Raw genomic sequence first — 17,639 nt, 5'->3', positions numbered from 1 at the left:
CCATCCTCAACATACACCCACTGGTTTGAAGCCATGACTGCTGTTGTGAACAACAAATAGGCACCCCAGAAAATCCATACTCCACCTTCCACCCAGCCCCGACAGATGTCGATATCGCCATACATAGCATACCACTCTTCGCAATCCCAGACAAAGAAACTCTGGACAATACCTTCCCAGAAGTCTTCAGTCTAGCCTCCGGAATCACCCCCATCGCCACACGCTTTCTGAACAAGGACGACGCCTACCGAAACACGAAAGCCATATCCACCATTGTAGTCACAGTCTCCTCCACTGACGCCGCCTCAATTGGCGACTCAATCCGCCTATACTCAAGACCTCCCCACTGCGTACCCATGTGGTCGGCCTCACCCACAACGCAATGCACGAGATGTTCGAAATTCGGCCACTCCCTTAAAGGGTGTCGAGAACTCTTCGTGACTTGCCCAATCTGCACCAAAGACCATGACCGGCGAGGCCATCGTTGTGTAATCTACACCTGCCCCGGGTTCCTAAAACCAAATCCCTCATGCTGTGCAGTCTCGCCAGCAAAATGCGCAAACTGCGGTGGCAACCACACCGCCGACTCTAAGTCATGCCCCATATACATAGCCATTATCAACAGGAATAGGTCCGGTAGAGACCTCAACAAGACTACACCGCCTCCCCCCCCTGCGGAATCATCTACGGCTATGGACATCACACCAGAAGACGTCGCCGCCCCCAGTAACCCCAATGCAAATACAGTCCCCACACCCGCCACACCCACCCCCCCAACACCCCAGTCATAGAATATGACGGACACAACAAAAGACCCATCATTCCTCCGCATCATACAGCACAATTGCGCAAACAGCAATCAAGTGCTCCTCACACTCTTTTCGATCCCAATGACCCACCAAGCCCATATAGTCACAATTCAAGAACCCCCCCTCCATAATTGGAAACCCCCCTCAGTACCGTTCTTCACACTGCTTTGCCCCTCGCCCGTCAGAGAGAAGGATAAAATATCCTCATGCATCTACCTTAATACCAACATCCTCGACAAGAATTCCTTCACTACCCTTCCATCCCACAGAGGAGATATCGGCTCCGTCAATCTCTTCTGCAAAACAAGCACAAACACCCACTTAACCGTTACGATAACCAGCCTATATAATAGACAGCTGGACAGCTCCACCCGGTCGCTAAGCCCCCCAAATATCTTTAGTGCATCCGATAACCCATGCCTAATCTTAGGAGACTTTAATATTCACTCCCCCTCCGCCGACCCTCTCCGCTCCCTCTCTCAACGAGAACTCCGCCTCTCACAGCCCTACTTTGATACAGCAACCCGCTTTGGGTTCATACTCCTAAACACCCCAGGCATTCACATCAGAGTATCCCCTGACCCCAGTAAAAGGTATAGCGTGATAGACCTCACCTTCGCCAACCCCCAGGCCAACGCTCTAGTCAGGAAGTGGACCCCCCTATCAAACACGTCAGGATCCGATCATCGAATCATCGCCATCTCAATGTCACTCCCGTCAGCAGACTTCACCCCGTATCAAACCCCCAATTGAAAGCGAACAAACTGGCCCCCCCTCATCGACGAACTCAATCAAACCACAATCCCTCCATGCCCCATGCCCGCCATGGTAGACGACTGGTTTGAAAAATCTCTCACTGCTGTCACAGACCTTATAAAATCACACACGCCAATGAAAACGATCTCTCAGTAGTCAAAACCGTGGTGGACAGGCAACCTCACCCAACTTCGAACCATCTTCCACACAGTACACAGAGCATACAGGAAAGGCAGAGCGCCCCCTTTCGAAATGAAAGCCGCCAAAAACGCCTACTTCAATGCAATAAAACAAGCAAAGCAAGAGCACTGGAACTCATTTGTTTCCAATGCCAGCTCCCAGGACCTCTGGAGACTGAAGAAAATGGCATCAAAGATGGAAGACCATGTCCCCTCACTTCCAAACTCACCCACACCCACCCTCCTCAATAAGAACCTAATCAACGCCTTCTACCCACCTAGAACGGAAGCACCATCACCACCCCCCATCAACTACCAAGACGTGACACCCATAACCCCTGAGAAAGTCCAAAACGTCTTGAAAACAACCTCCAATCTCTCAGCACCAGGCCCAGATACAATCCCATACAGTGTCTGGAAGAGAATCCATAAGGCAAACCCCCTCATCATAACCTCCCTCCTCAACCCACTCCTCGCGCACGGATACCACCCCCTCTCCCTCAAAAGAGCCAACGGCGTTATACTTGCAAAGCCAGGAAAGACCGACTACTCCTCCCCCACGGCATACAGAATCATCGTCCTCCTACAAACCTTCTCCAAAATTCTGGAAAAGATCGTCACACTCCGCCTTGCAAAGATCGCAACCACCACAGGCCTTATCCACCCCCACCAATGCGGTTCTATCGCCGGCCTCTCTACAGCCGACGCCGTTACTACGCTAATACATGAGACGAAAGCAATGCAGCTAGCCAAGCTGAAAGTCTCCACCCTCTTCCTTGATATCATAGGGAGTTTCGACCATGTTCTTAAACAAACCCTCGCCCGCCTCCTCGCCGCCAAATCTGTCCCCCCATACATAATCAACTGGACCCTATCCTTCCTCTCCGATAGGCACATCACCCTCCTATTTAAAGGCTCCCCGAAGATCCCCACTACAGTTCAAGTAGGGGTCCCCCAAGGTTCTCCCATCTCCCCCCTTCTCTTCGTCATCTATGTCAATTTCCTCTACAACTACGACCCATCACCCGGTCTCACCCTCTCATGCGTGGACGACTTCTCCATCACAGTCGGCTCAACATCATACCAGCAAAACATTACCATCCTTCAGAATCACTACCAAAAGCTAACAGCCCTGGTCACGCCTCAAAATGTTTCCTTCTCGGTAGCACAAAGAGAACTAATGCACTGGCGAACACCAAGAGACAAATCCCCGACATGCCACACCCCAATCCTCCTAGACGGACAAGAATTCCAACCCGGGCACCAAGTCAGATGGGTGGGCTTCTGGCTCTCCCCCTCCTTTAACCCCAACATCTACTTCCTAAGAAGACTAGCCTCAGCAAGGTCGGCCTTCGGCCTTATCCAACGCTTCTCATCCGCAGGCAAAGGCGTCTCCTCCCATAACTGCCAAAAGGCCGCCACCCTAGCGATAAGACCCATGCTTACCTATGGCGCAAACGTCCTCACCCCAACCTCAGCCCTCAAACCAATGACGACCTTCTGGAACTCCGTACTCCGGTGAGCCACAGGGTGCTTCAGGGCAACCAACCGCAAAGTGCTATGGGCGGAGGCGAACATGCCCCCCCTGGACCTCTACCTACACTACCTCAAATGCAAATACGCCATTCGAATCCTACAAGCATCCCCCCTCGGCAACCCTGTAACCGGTAGGACGAGCCCCTCCTTCCCAACGATCTCCAATCATAGAACATTCTCACATACCCAACTCCTCAAAGGGCTCCCCAACCCCCCCAAGAAATGGAACTCAACCACACTTAAAGGCGTCGCACACCTACCCATCGAATTCCTCGGATCCCTCCTTCTCCCCTTGATAAGAGAAGGCGTTGCCCCGAAACAAATGAATCGCTATGCAAAACCCAACTACTCGTCAACTGGCAACTGCACTACGCACCCCCAGAATACTACGCCCACCCCCTTTCCACCACCCCGCTTCCCTTCAATGACTTCCACAAATTCGTTGCAACACGAATCCATCAATTCAGATCAGGGAAGAGCTATCTCCGAGCCCAAAAGACCTGGATGACTGCCCACACCCCCTCTATATGTGAACGATGTAATGCAGCGGAAGAAACACCAGAGTATGTCATCCTCCACTGCCCCAAACTCGCCCCAAATAGACATGGTCCACTACGAACCATCACATCGCTGAACGATATCTGGAACGACCAGACCCTTACCACAGCACTAGGCGCCTTCATAGTTTCCACAAGAATGGGATATCCCAGAAGCGCCCTCCCATCACCTCTCGCTACAGGCTCCACAACTATATCGACCCTTACATCGACATCCACTATATCCTCACCCCTCACACCAACGGGACCAATACCCGCGATCTATGCTTCCTAGAAAAGACCTATATTAGGCACAAGGGCTCGGCCCAAATATTTCCTTTGTTCTGCGATTACTTTCTTATGTATATTTCTTTTGTCTTTAAATTTTGGATTTTCTTTTAGGGGACGGGTTTGGGATAGTTCGGGGAAAGGTTTCTTTACGCCATAGTTTATACTGCATGCGACCATTTTATACCTAGAAACTAGAAATGAAATGACTTCACACACACACACACACAGAAGCAACTTACAATAGTTTCAGGAGCTCATGTCACATGCTTGATCAGAGATCAATATATTGTAATGCTCCTGGCAGAAAACTCTCAGTCTCGGAGGCCCGCGTTCGGCGTTGTGTCCGGCCGCCAGCCTTCTCAGTGAAGTTTCGACGTGATCAGATCGATATCTTGTGGTAAGCAAATACTAATAAAAGCCTGAAGCTTGTTAGATGATAAGTTCCATGCGCTAACACCTCGCCAAGTAATAACAAGTAGCTACGGATTAATTTCTAATGAAATCAAGCTACAGATTTCACCGTGTTGGATAACCGAGTGAGAAATCATGATCGACATGTTCTCCTCCGGTAGAGAAATACGCCCTTGGTGCAGTATTTAAGACCGTAGTTATTAATTAATCTGTACGGTATTTGTGTCTATATATTCACGCGGTATCATAGATATACATGTAGTGTATTTGCCGTGATGGGTGGCTAAAGACTGTCCTTATTCTCCGACAAGCCTTCGACTCAAGCTTTGGCTCGTTGGGGAGGTTCGATCATTTTACATCTCCGCTACCAGGTTATTATGCCTGCACATCTCACAATGATCAATGCTAAAATGCAAGACAAACAGAAGACGGATACACTAGCAAAGCTCCTAATATGCTCGCAGGTCCTGTGGATGGTGTTGGACTGTCTTTGTCCACCATTGCTGGAATCCTTGTTTCCATACTCGAGGTCAACACTATCGTATATGGGATTACTGCGCTCGCGCTGTACGTCGCCTGGTGGCACAAGCCCCATGACGTTATGAAGCTGGCAATCACACTTTCGAAAAGATTTATTCGTATAGAGACTTGTGCGCTACTTCATGTCATAACTCACTGCGGGGGTGACCTTCGAGATTCACGCATTGTCCAGGGGTCAGAGCTAATAAATGTTCAGTTCATTAACCTCGGGTCGGATTCGCTTGGGTATGCCGATTTACTTGTGTATCGGAGCGGTGTTATATCCCCTCCGCCACCAAGTCCCACAATTGATGTCGATGTCCTAAAAATACAGCTGGGCCTTACACTTATTCATCGGGAATCAGTATCTTCTTTTAGCGTGACCAGGGCGGACACGTACCGAGCTTACCAAGTCCGACATTGACATCTTTATTCTCGCCGCGAACGAGTTACAAAACACTCTCTCAGAGGACTCCTAGATCCTCGTCTCCACCACCCTTCATCAATATTACCATGGAAGACATGAAATAATATCCCCTATTCGTCTCAATTACTCGATCTCTGCATATGCCAAGGTATATATCTATGGGAGAGGATCACTCTCTTGTCTCGATATTTTATCCCTGCATCTACGGCGGTATCCATGCCATTCTGTGGAACAGCTATTTCCCTACCGACCTGGAACGACTTCTGTGGAGGATTTCCTATCTCATTACCATTGGTACCAATTGATCTCTCGTAATCGGGGCGGGTCTTTTCAATTTGTGGTCCTGGGCAATTCCTAGGTTCTTCAATACATTTATCCGCTTAGGGAAGTCGAGGTCATCTGCTGTAGGGAGTTATATATTGAGAGGTATCTTATATTACTTATCGGGACTATTTATCTTTTTTGAAGCGTTTTTCATGTGAGAAGTATGGAGAAAGGGACGTGTAGCACGGTCCGCTGGCTGAACTTTGGGCCTCATTTGTAGGAGGAGTGGGGTTTGAGGGGGTTTAAGCTGGAGTGACATGCCTTAACATGGGTGATTATTTTTCGAATAGTGCTCAGAGGGTTAATTCCTTCCTGTGCTGGTCAAAAACGTTCATGTACATAGTCTAGCGAATATGAAGAATGGAGGCAAACATACCTCAAATGTCGGATAATGAGTTATTCACGAGTTTGAAGACCATGTTGCCATGTCAGCCCGAGCTATTTACCGACTCTGTTCGGAACGACTCCACGAATTCATGATTCTTGGGGAAGAATCACAGAATAAATACCGAAAGACATAAGCACCAGTAGGTAGAAGGCATAGGGGGTGTTGGTCAAGTGGCCTCAGATTCATTTATATTCCTGAACTAAACAATTCCTGTATCGTGTATATTCGGCTGTTATTTGGGATGCTGGGAAAGGTACTGCTGAGAGGTCTGGATACGGCATCAATGATCGGTGAGACATGAATTGCTAGTGCGAGTGATATTCCATGATTACGAGTATCCTTGTTGTTACTTTACCATTCAAGCACCTCCCTCTCCTACCGTACGGTACCTACTCTCCTCTTAACCCGATGATAGTCCCCTACTATCCTTACTAACCCGAGAGGACCATCCTGGCGCTCTAAACGGATACATAGATTGCCTCGAAGCTCTCAACTACCGCCTCCGGCGTAGCCGAAGTGTAGTTGACGTAATTACCGGACACCACCACTTCACATCAAACCGCGAAACATGCATCATGCATCATGGGCATTGCACTCAAACTCGGTATCGATGCGCATCCCCCGCAAAACCCCCACGCGCGATGGCAGCGGGGAATGTCCGGGGGACCTCCGGTGGGGTGGTACTTCTTAGCTTCCGGCGGCATCCGGTGGTTGGCCTGGGTTCCTTCATAGTGGGAGCAGCTCATTTAAGGTGATCAGGATGTGTTCTGATTGGAGAGGAGATGTGCAGGAGATGTTACTTCGATTGCGTGGGGCGGTGGGAAATGATAATATAGACACTTTGCGTGTCTTGGATGTCCTATAGCTAAGAGAGATGATGAAAAGTAGGAAATAGGAAATAAAGGACAACTTTTCAGCATCGCGATGAGCGTGGCCATTTTAATCCATCACAGCTACAATGTTACAGCTCCTTCTCCTCCTCTTCACGGCCTCCACCTCCTCCGCTGCACCGGCAGCATCCTCAACAAACTCCTCCAGTATCATTCCTCTCGCCAGACATGTCCCCGCTGGTGCGAGCAGCCCAGTCCCGAAAGACTTTGGCTCGATCTCTATGGAATACGCCTTTTTTCCACACTATGCAGGTTTGGTCCCGTCTTTTCTTGATAACTATATATGGAGGCAATTGCTGATGGAGTGCTTTTAAGGGAATTAATCGCACCCGAATATATTCTCGGTAAATCTTTTATCGAATTTGGGTGAGCTGACAGGTGTTTTGCCCATGGTTAGGGTTGGGGGCGGTACTCAGTTTGGTCCCCTCCTATATATCCTAAACAGCACTCAGCAGATGGGCGACCAGTAGCAGCCAATAGGAAAGCTGAAAATCTCAGCAATAGCTAACCCAAAGTCTAAATCACAGAGACCGCGCCCTCTACGACCCCCTCCTCCCACTCGCCATCAATAATACCTTCCCCACCGCCACCTCTGACCAATCCACTACCGTCACCATCAGCCCCACCTTTTTCGAGTCCTTCCAGATCTTTCCCAACACACGCTACATTCACGGCTTCAACCAAGGCAAAAACGGCACCTCCGCTCTCACAAGCCTATTGCACCAAGCCGACCTCGCGTGCCGTGCGATAGGTCCCAACCTGCACTTGTGGGAGCTAGGGAACGAGAATGATCTTGCCCCCGGACGGTATCGACCCATGAACTGGACCTTGACCGCTTATGTAGGCGAGTGGAGGGAGAAAACGGCGGCAATAGTGGAGCAGTTGCAGAAATCGTGTCCAGACGTGGGAACGGGATTTGTGGAACCTTCGTTTGCGTGGGATCGTTATGCCACGCCAGGGTTCGAGCCGGCGGAGGCGTTTGAGATTGGAATAAATGGGTAGGGGAGGATTAGGGAGTTGTCGATGCATAAGTAGGAAGAATTGAGTTTAGATAGAATGCTGATGAAGCTGGTCTTATTTTAGCTATATGAATTCACAGTCGCCGAGCACGCTTCGAGGTGAGTTACTACAATTTCCAACATATTATATGGAAACGAGTGAGTTAGCATGAGAATAACACACCCTATAGGAACACTCATGAACCATAGCTCTATCGTGTATAGCATCTCCAAACACGTTAACCTCTCACAGGCCCTCTCAAACCTAGATCTGCCCTTCATCCTCGGCGAGTCCAACAGCATCTCCGGCCAAGGCTCCAACGGTCTGACAAACGTCTTTGGCTCTGCCCTCTGGCTACTTGACTACGACCTGTGGTGCGCCTCGCAGGTGTGCCTTCCCCTCCACTCCTGTCTCGCCCTTCTCTCTAATCCTTCAAGCATAAAATATAAAACGCATCCACCACCACCAAGGCCTTAACTACCGCTACGCTTCCTGGCAGCCCATTGCCAGCCGCGGCATCCCGCCCACCACTCGCCCGCCTTACTACGCAAATATTATGGTCGCCAAAGCACTCGGTCGCGAACATAAAACCCAGCCGCTCAGTATCCCGCGCAAAAGCGATACAGAGGCGGTGTACGCCGTCTACGATAATTCTATCCTCGCAAGGCTGGTGATTATTAATTTGGAGGAGTAAAAAGCGGTGGCAGTGTATGAGCGGCCGAGTAGGGTGTATAACTTCCATGGGCCGCAGGGGTACAGGATCGCGAAGGTCGAGAGATTAGATGCGGGGGAGAGCGATGCAACGGAGGGGGTGAGTGTAGGTGGGGTGGTATACGATTATGTGTTGGCGGAAGGAAGGCCGGTGGTGAGGAATAGGACGGAGGAGAGTATGGAGTTGCAGGATGGTATGTTGACCGTGGGAGTTCGGGGGTCACAGGCAGTTCTGGTCAGCTTGTTCTGATGGTTGGGGATAGTTTGATGGCATCAGAGAATACTGCCTTGACGGACTGCTATTCCTCTTCACGAGTTCTCATTCGGTAGATGTTGTGTTTGAATATCGAGAGGTGGCAACCAAATATGCCATATTTCGATTATAGCAGTTTTAGAACATAGTATATGCGTCTGAAATCTGGGGATATAGTTTCTCGCTTTGATCCACGGAACGTGGTTTTCCGTTAATTTGGACTTCCAAACTGTCAATTTGATATCATACCCGGAGAAGTGAGGTTGTTGGCGGGAAAGGTGACAGACAACCTTATATAATAGGGAGTTGCCGTTCAACGAGGGGGAATTTTGAAATAGAATTCAGGAACAAAATAAAATAAAGAAAACACTCATCTAGCACGGTGTTAAAAATTATTTTTGGTCAGTGAGGATATTGATTTTTCCCTTCATGTCGGGCCGGATAGATTTCCTGGCACAGATAGATGGATAAAATGCAATCCAGTGATAGGAGAACAGGTTGCACTCGCGCGGTCAAGTTCCAACTCAAATTACATGACCTATGAGTAATGCGAAAAACCCTACTAAACCGCGTGGAATATAAATCAAGAGCACATCACAAAATCGCAGAGGTGACTAACAGCTAGCTTCGATCCCTCTCTGCACATCCCTTTATGCCTTTAATTCTTCTCTTTTCCTACTATCATCGTCATCATGTCGTATCAATATAACAAAATTCAAGCTCTCTATATGGAAACCGTACTTAACGTACATCACGGCGAAGTCGGATATAACCCTGAAGTCGGATGTCTCAGATTACTCATGTTGTCTCACTTTATCTCCTTGCTCATGGCCGTTCCAAATAGTTACAGAGTACGAGTGAATGAAGAACTGAGATTAAGCAATATAGCAGTCAAAAGAAGTTGTTAATACAATAGGTAAGTCATCTTTTCCAATTCTTCTACCCCGACAGTATGACAATGTCCAAATCTCTCCCTTTAACCAGCGGGTCCAAACCAAAAACCAGTTGAAGTACGAGAAATGATAAATATAGATAATAATAAGAATAGGAGCCTAGTAGGGAGTTTGATTTGAGATACTAGAATAGATAATTGCGGACAGAGTAAGGTCTTACCTAGGTACAGGATTCTCTGTTGAACCCGTTGATCAAAAATATTTAGAACATGTTCTTTTTAGGTCTTGCAGGCTGTCTCCTGGTTGGCGCACTCCTCTGCTTTGCACTATCTCTCGCCTCCTCTTCCTTCTCGGCTAATAATTTATCTTTCAAGGCATTAGAGGACCTTTCTTTTTTGAGTTCCTTTGCGGCTTCCTTCTTTTCTAAAGCGTTCTTGAGCCTTATGATTTCCGCTCCAGTAATGACTTGAGCTTTGGATAAGACCCGCCTATCTGCTCTAACAGCTCTTTTACCTTCATATTTGACCCTGAGATCCCGGAGTTGAATTTTGGCTATGTCCGCTTGTGTGAGTGACTCCTCAGCTAAGTGCGAAAGGCGAAGAATGATCGCTGAATAATCGGTCTGATTGAGAATTGGTTTTGACTCTGCTAGTCCAACCTTTAGGTGCGCTTCTGGGTGAAGAGCAAAATGTGTCTGCTGGCGCAACTCTCGGCGGTTTTTTGGAGTTGAGAGTTGCTTCTGAAGTAGAATAGTTGAGCCAACAGGTATAGCGGTAAGCTGATTGGGTTTCACTTTGGTCAACACCTTATCCGGGTTCAGCGGAAAGATGCCAGTGGCCTGGAAAGAGGCTTTTATTGTCTGCTTGGTAAAGGCTTTGGCTCTCGCCTCTGTGAAAAAAGACCAAAATGTTCCCTTTGTGATGCCTGTCCGGGTTTCTCTTATGTGATTGTCCGCCGCTTTTCCGTAGTAGTGCTGGAGGGGACCAAATAATCCGACATCTAGTGGCTGTAGGAGGTGTGTGGAGTGTGCGGGAAGACTGATTAAATAAATATTATGAGATAGTGCATATGAACAAAATTCATATGTTAAGTGTGATCCATGACCATCCATAACCAGTAGTCGAGGTCGTGTCCCACTGATTTTCGAAGAATACACATCAAAATGCTCTCGTAGCCATCTCAGTCCCATATTATTGTCAGTCCAGCCGTTGTCACTATATGCAAATACAGCATTCGCCTCGTTCGTCTCTTGGTGCCAGCCCATGTAGTGGCCCTTCCCTTTATATATTACCCAAGGTGGTAAGGCGAGTCCGCCAACAGAAACCGTTTCCACGACAGTAATTAATTCTCTAGATCCATCTTGTGCAACATTGGGATTTCGTCTGCCTGAACGACAAATTACTTTTGCTTTTGCCGAATATCCAAGAATAAAACCCTTTTCGTCGAAGTTGTAAATATCGTCACTAGGCCAAAGTCCCAAGGAGATTAAGCGACGTACAAGCCGGCTAAGCTTATTAAAGTAATCGCGCAGAGTGATAGGATTGCTCGCATTTTGTCTCTGTCGGTCTAGCTGGGTACTATATTTTGCTGCCAAATCAGGGTGTCGGTCTAAGAATCGAGAGACCCAGTTGCGGCCAATAATTGCCGCAGTAGGATCAAGCTTGTCCTCCTCCGCAATATTCTGCGCTAAAGCTGATGCCATACCCCGCAAAAGATCCACCCTAGGAGGAAAACCCGCATCATCCATATCTTGAATCCATTTCTTAAGTGACTTCTCAATAACCGGTGACAACTTTTGCTGGTTCTGATGAGCTTCTTGGCGATTCTTTCTGCCATTGAACCGATCGTTGAGCGTGGAAGCGGGTATGCCGAACTCCAAAGATAGGACAGACCACGGAATTTTTGGTGTTTCAGCCTTCTTGACTAGGGCACGATGAATTCGATCTTCCCTTTCTTTGCTTGAAAGGGCACCAGCACGCTGCTTCACCTTCCCCATAACTGCTATGGATGCGGAGATACAGCACTTTGAAGTTGCAAACGAAGAAATTTGAGGTGTGTCTTAGTCATCCGACTTCACAGTTATATCCGACTTCCCAGTGATATACGTTAAGCTCTTGCCCGTCATACCGCCTGGGTAGACCTGAGCCTACCCAAACATTATATAAATACCTCTACATATCCGCTTCTGGATGAGACACATCTTATACTCTTTCTATTACACGAGATTTGCCTGCCAAGACGTACAATATCATTCATTGTAGTCCGAAACAAAATATTATGAGTCCAAGACAGCTTCTTGACCGGGATCCTGGTCAGCTGACCGTCCCAATCGACCATATATGGATCCAACTAATACCGCGCTTCACTGACCGTAAGGATTACGCGTACCTTTATTTGAAGGCTCCAGAACAGTATCAACTAGATAGTGCTCTCCTTTCTCTCGGTCAACATGACGATGCCTCCGCGCAGGATATTGTTGGTAGTATGTATATGTAATCTTACCAGCTAGCCCAAGACCTCTATACTTACTACCTCGGCGCGATAGTTATGGTGAACGGAAAGATTTATGTCGACGACGAGCCGTACTGGAGGGGTCTTTTAGTTCATACAGACTCCTATAAGATTGTCTACGGTAGGTAGCTAGGTGGGGCCGACAGATATGACGCCTCCCCTGGCGGTCTTCTCTTGATATTACTATTGAACCGTGCTAATATTTCAAACTTGAAAAGTGCGCCGGCCCTTTTGGCAGCAGCCCTTAGTGTGGTTATGGGACCACATCTTTGAGACCCCACTTGTGGACATGGCGGATGTTCCTGCACGATCACCTTACTACCGCACGAATTTGGCATACAATCGTCTCGTTTATGAGAAGTTGATAGAAGGCCCGCCGCAGTCGACTGATCTCGAGGAGAAGGCTAGATTGGCCTGCAAACTACGGAAACAGTCCCGGGAACCTGAGGAATACATTCAAAAGGCCTATAATGAAGGGCGCCTGACCGATTATGACCGGCTTAGACTGTTCGCCCCGATCGGCTCAAAACATGTCTGTTTATGTGGTACTTGTTAAATCCCCGTCCCAGAGATATTTCCGAAGCCGATTTTGTTTCTGGTGTTTTCTTCGACGTCTTGGCTGGTACCATCGATCTAAAGTCCCTTTAGGTATATTCAAATATATACACGTGACTTTCAGTAGTTTTCGACATCAAAGAGCACAAAAATAGGCATAAGACCATTGATTTGAATATTCATGAGGCGCGAATTATCTGACCATGCAAAGGGGTGTCGATAAGGTATGATCTGTATTCTCTCGAGACGTATATTCCGGCCGATTGCCGAATAGGACGAATTTGGATTTGCGAACAACCAGGGAAAACTATTGTTTTATTAGTGTGAGTGCTTCGCCGCTACCGATGCTTCTGCTGATGCCTCAGCTGCTGCTTTTGCCTCTGCTAATTAGCACGATGGATCGGACCCACCTTGATACTTGTAATAATGGTGGGGATAGTGATGGGGATAGTAATAGTGATGGCGGATTGAAGCAACTAGTATAAATCGTCGTTTTACCGGGGAAATTATATTAGAAGGACAGGAGACAGAGGGAACTGATGGGAAGCGTAAGGAACTAACAGGGAGTGCAAAGAACTGATGGGGACATAAGAAACTAATGGAGAAGTGATCATAAACTGATCTACTGTGATGAACCTGAAAGTCATCTACTCTATATATCTATAGATCTAGCATCATTGGAAATACATCACGCAAGCAAATCCATCGGCATAAATGCATTATAGACGCACGCTACATGGGTAAATGCAGCCCCACCACAGCCAGATCTTGCATGGAAATGCATCAATTAATGCAGAAGATCAAAGTATGGATTACCTATCCCGAGCTTTCAACTAACATATGGTCTGTCACGTAGTTGGCGTCCTAAAGACTATTTTGTTGGCTTTTTTATAGGTATGCTACGCTGTGCTCCACCGTGACTCAAGTCTCAGTTGATAGGTTACTTATAATTAAACTTTGACCCTTTACAGTTAGTCGATAAAGCGAATATAGGTCTTCACTGCACTCTGAAAACAAGTGCACAGTAGTTAATAACTGTTGACATATTATGAATTTAAAATACAATAAGAATACAGGTCGAGCTCACTAATGAGTATATTGATAAGAATATTCTCCGCAGGACACCACACACGGCTAAGAATGCCTCCTTCTGCAACTTCACAGCTGCGGCTCTCCCGATAGTGGACTGTAACGCACCGGCAAAAGGATTGCCCCATAATTGGTAGAAAGCTTCTACAGCCCCATCGTGAGGAAGCCCCTTGGCAACCCTAACGAGGATTGCTACGATCGCTAGGAGTACACCTAACAGAACGTAGTTAATCCACTAAAAACCTTAGCAAACTGATACCCATGAAGTCAACATTTCACATAAACCTGGAAGTATAGAATAAACTTACGTTATCGGTCTTATGGAGCATCTGGAGGCGAACCTTCTGCCGAGTTACCCCTCGAGTCCTTACCACCTTCAGCAAAGCTGATGCCCCTTCTTCGTTTTCTTTATAGACAGTTCCAAGTATGTCCATGTCCATCCCCCTTAAAGAGATCCCCCCGCTGTACCTGACCATCGTTGAGTCACATTCAATAAAGAATATGATCTCTCTCAGGGTGTACTGCGGGGTGCAATCGGGGCACCATCTTGTGCAGTATTTGGCGTTGACCTTTTGAGAAATGATCTCAACCTCCACCCATTTGCAGGGTGGTGGACTGATATTCATGCTCATGCGTGACGGTGGGACTGCTGCAACGACGAGGCGGGACATCTTCTGATGATGTGACTGTTGTTGTTGCGATCCCCGCTGACGAGCCCAATATTTATCCAGCAGTGTTGGCATCAAGGTCATGATGGCTGCGGAAGTTATCTGTTTGATGTATTAGCCTCTTGTTCCGCATCGACAACTTGACTGAAATATACATACATCGAGCTGCCACATGATGTGGCTCTATCGTTAGGACATTGATGATGGTATTGACGGTGGTATGAGTGGGGTTAGGACATTGACGATGGTATCGACGGTGATGATGATGATGATGATAATGATGCGGATAATGACAACACGGGGAGAGGAGGAGGAGGAGGAGGAAGAGAGGTCCATATAAGAAGAGTTGCCCGGACCAGCCACCTATCCCTGCCCGCAACAGTATACACCTACACATATATGTACGTACATGTACATTTCCTCTGCTGTGCCTCGAGCCTCTCAACATGCCACACACACGCCAAGAAATAGCGACCAGCTACGCGGCATAGGCCACGATATCATCCTTCCTCCTGCCTTCTTCCTCTTATGTCGGCCATTTGTCATGGAATCGGGGATGAGGACGTTGAATGACTACATGTAATCAACGAATCTTCCTTTCACCCCCCCACTCAGTGAAGATAATGGGAACATATAATCTATTAATCAAGTTGCATACATGCAAGATCCACAGGGCTAAAATCCAGACGAGAAGCTAGCTTTCTCTCCGAGTGATAGCACGTGATCCATACCAGGTCATCTCTGCTCTTCCCTTTAGCAATCAACTACACCATACCTGTACCCCCTTTTCTCAGCACAGCGTCGTTTCTCCATCGGATAGTTCCAGCCACCAATGCAACAAGTCCATACACACCTACATGTAACCTCGCTGGGAGAGCACTTTTCGGTCACCACTCATTGAGTTTTTTGGGCCATCTCGTATGTCTACGCAGCAGTCAAGCCTCAATGATGAGTACATGTAGCAAACCGCTCTCCACCTCGCCAACTCCCTCATAAAAGCTCTCAACAGCAAGCCTCCGAGACCTTGCTTGCGAGTGATATCTCCTGATGCACAGTAGACCACCTTCTATTCAACCGCGCATTCCACACACCACACGACGTCTCACTGCAATAGACCCAAGTCCTAAAACACGAATACGCTCTGATGATTCTCAAGGTATCGCAATCCATCTTCTTTACGCCCCCCCGCCCTTTTACCGTTATACTGACTGTTCCCCACCACAAAACGGCGCCCCGGCTCCACAACGCCCACCCCGAATCAAAGCTCCGATACAAGCTCAATACGCGCACCGCTCAAGCTGAACGTCTAGATATCTACAAGCGGAGCAAACCGCGCATCAAGATCACCAGAAACCCAAATCAAAATACCAATTGCAACAAACCCTAACCCTGTCCAACCCTAACCCTGAATACTAGTGTCTCTCCGGCGCCCCCAAGCTCAAGAAAAACTGAGATTTGAGAATTTACCATATGGCAAATCTCCGTCACAGCGGCGATACTAGCTTCGGCTTATCAGAGCCTTCACTATCCATCACGAGGATAATAACCATCCTAAAAGAAATGTGCACTTCTCCTTCCGATAGAGCCTTGCGTCCGACAAGTACATATATAACGGTGATCATGATTGGCACGATCGATGCATCATCAACAACCCGCTGAGACACAAGCTTTAGGTTCCCAAAGGCTGCCTTCTCCGGTCTTGTGAGTCTTACAACGAGGCTGATTTTGATCGTCGATATAATCAACGCCGTGCGGGTCTATGGAATATGCATATATACGACCAACCCCCTCCAGCTACCACCTACCTTTATCGACGCAGAAAACCACTCGTAGCGAGGCAGAGCCCATGAATTCAATCTCATGCCGTCGACGAGGCTTTGAGCTCCACAAAATCGGGACCGGCGGACCGGCAATACTCTGCCCGGGAACACGACGGTACTGTCTGCTATCCACTAAACATCGCCAAGAAACAAGAGTACGCTATCTCGATCCTTTCTACAAACATAAACGCTACAGTTGCTTTCCGCCTGACTCCAAGTGCCGTTACAAAATGAGGGAAAAGTTAAAAACCAGCCTGAACATGCATAGAAAGGCAGAGATCGAACGCTGTAATTGAGTATTGGCATAGATCCAATCCGTGTGTTTCTCGACCTCCCACGCACAAAGTCTGGCCAAGCGGATCCAAGATATCGATTGGAGTATGCCCTGCCTGTGAAGCTCCGGCGCGGGAAATGTGATCCAGTTTTGCGGTTCGCACTTTTCTCTTTCCTTTCCTTTTTATGTTTCTGGATGCATGAAAGCTCAGCCTCGGGCGGTGTGGTGAACTGCTCGCCCTACATAATATCATGAGCAATATCCTCGGTGCTCGAGGAAAGACAAGAGTATTAATATACCGGCACCAGGACACCCCAAAGCCAGCTACCTATATCCCCCCAGTTCTCTACTCCGCACCACCAAAACCAGCCACACTCCCACCATGCCCACCGCCCACATCCCACAGACGCTGCTCCATGATCCACCCGGACACCGTAACCCTCGGCCGCCTCACCACCAATGCCAACCGGCCGCACTTCCACTACCACGACCCCCTGCCCCCTCGCCCCCGCACCCCCGAGCGCCACACCGCCTACCACACCTACCTCACTGAGACCCGCCGCTTCACCAAAGGCTCCCACACCTCCCTCGCCTTCCATGACCTCCTCCGCCTCACCGCCAGCACCGACACCACAACCACCGCCACCCTGACCGCCCCGCACGCCACGATCCACGACCTCTCAAACTCCGACTCCTGGTTCCGCGACGCCTGCCGCAACCCCGCCACGTGCCTGTGGCTGCAAGAAACCATCAATGTGTTTGCTCGGTGGCTGGTTAAATGCCACTGGCCGTTTGAATGA

At 48.3% G+C, this 17,639-nt stretch overlaps 8 protein-coding genes across 8 annotated transcripts; 6 read left to right on the top strand and 2 right to left on the bottom strand.

Moving 5' to 3' along the window:
* Positions 1-890: 890 nt before the first annotated feature.
* On the top strand, positions 891-1,562 carry H6S33_009890 (uncharacterized protein; the record flags this gene model as incomplete). Its single annotated transcript, XM_044841320.1, has 1 exon — positions 891-1,562. The coding sequence occupies one exon, from the start codon at positions 891-893 to the stop codon at positions 1,560-1,562; it is 672 nt and encodes a 223-aa protein (XP_044687444.1).
* A 255-nt stretch (positions 1,563-1,817) lies between these two features.
* Positions 1,818-3,266, top strand: H6S33_009889 (uncharacterized protein; the record flags this gene model as incomplete). The annotated part of the gene is made up of 1 exon (XM_044841319.1): positions 1,818-3,266. The coding sequence occupies one exon, from the start codon at positions 1,818-1,820 to the stop codon at positions 3,264-3,266; it is 1,449 nt and encodes a 482-aa protein (XP_044687443.1).
* Positions 3,267-4,972: 1,706 nt separating this feature from the next.
* Positions 4,973-5,461, top strand: H6S33_009888 (uncharacterized protein; the record flags this gene model as incomplete). Its single annotated transcript, XM_044841318.1, has 1 exon — positions 4,973-5,461. The coding sequence occupies one exon, from the start codon at positions 4,973-4,975 to the stop codon at positions 5,459-5,461; it is 489 nt and encodes a 162-aa protein (XP_044687442.1).
* Positions 5,462-7,455: 1,994 nt separating this feature from the next.
* On the top strand, positions 7,456-9,044 carry H6S33_009887 (uncharacterized protein; the record flags this gene model as incomplete). The annotated part of the gene is made up of 7 exons (XM_044841328.1): positions 7,456-7,481; positions 7,594-8,064; positions 8,150-8,184; positions 8,256-8,452; positions 8,565-8,735; positions 8,817-8,970; positions 9,040-9,044. The coding sequence occupies 7 exons, from the start codon at positions 7,456-7,458 to the stop codon at positions 9,042-9,044; spliced, it is 1,059 nt and encodes a 352-aa protein (XP_044687441.1).
* Positions 9,045-10,184: 1,140 nt separating this feature from the next.
* On the bottom strand, positions 10,185-11,918 carry H6S33_009886 (uncharacterized protein; the record flags this gene model as incomplete). Its single annotated transcript, XM_044841327.1, has 2 exons — positions 10,185-10,895; positions 11,037-11,918. The coding sequence occupies 2 exons, from the start codon at positions 11,916-11,918 to the stop codon at positions 10,185-10,187; spliced, it is 1,593 nt and encodes a 530-aa protein (XP_044687440.1).
* Positions 11,919-12,199: 281 nt separating this feature from the next.
* Positions 12,200-13,379, top strand: H6S33_009885 (uncharacterized protein; the record flags this gene model as incomplete). Its single annotated transcript, XM_044841326.1, has 4 exons — positions 12,200-12,404; positions 12,468-12,554; positions 12,652-12,965; positions 13,311-13,379. 4 exons carry the CDS (start codon positions 12,200-12,202, stop codon positions 13,377-13,379), a joined length of 675 nt encoding a protein of 224 aa, XP_044687439.1.
* A 663-nt stretch (positions 13,380-14,042) lies between these two features.
* Positions 14,043-14,919, bottom strand: H6S33_009884 (uncharacterized protein; the record flags this gene model as incomplete). The annotated part of the gene is made up of 3 exons (XM_044841325.1): positions 14,043-14,312; positions 14,386-14,847; positions 14,905-14,919. 3 exons carry the CDS (start codon positions 14,917-14,919, stop codon positions 14,043-14,045), a joined length of 747 nt encoding a protein of 248 aa, XP_044687438.1.
* Positions 14,920-17,090: 2,171 nt separating this feature from the next.
* H6S33_009883 (uncharacterized protein) lies at positions 17,091-17,639 on the top strand (the record flags this gene model as incomplete). The annotated part of the gene is made up of 1 exon (XM_044841324.1): positions 17,091-17,639. The coding sequence occupies one exon, from the start codon at positions 17,091-17,093 to the stop codon at positions 17,637-17,639; it is 549 nt and encodes a 182-aa protein (XP_044687437.1).

The sequence above is a fragment of the Morchella sextelata genome (genome assembly GCF_020137385.1).
Source record: "Morchella sextelata strain SCLS chromosome Unknown scls_36, whole genome shotgun sequence".
Taxonomy (NCBI): Eukaryota; Fungi; Ascomycota; class Pezizomycetes; order Pezizales; family Morchellaceae; genus Morchella; species Morchella sextelata.
The sequence above is the reverse complement of the archived record's forward strand: the minus strand, read 5'-3'. Positions and strand labels throughout refer to the sequence as shown.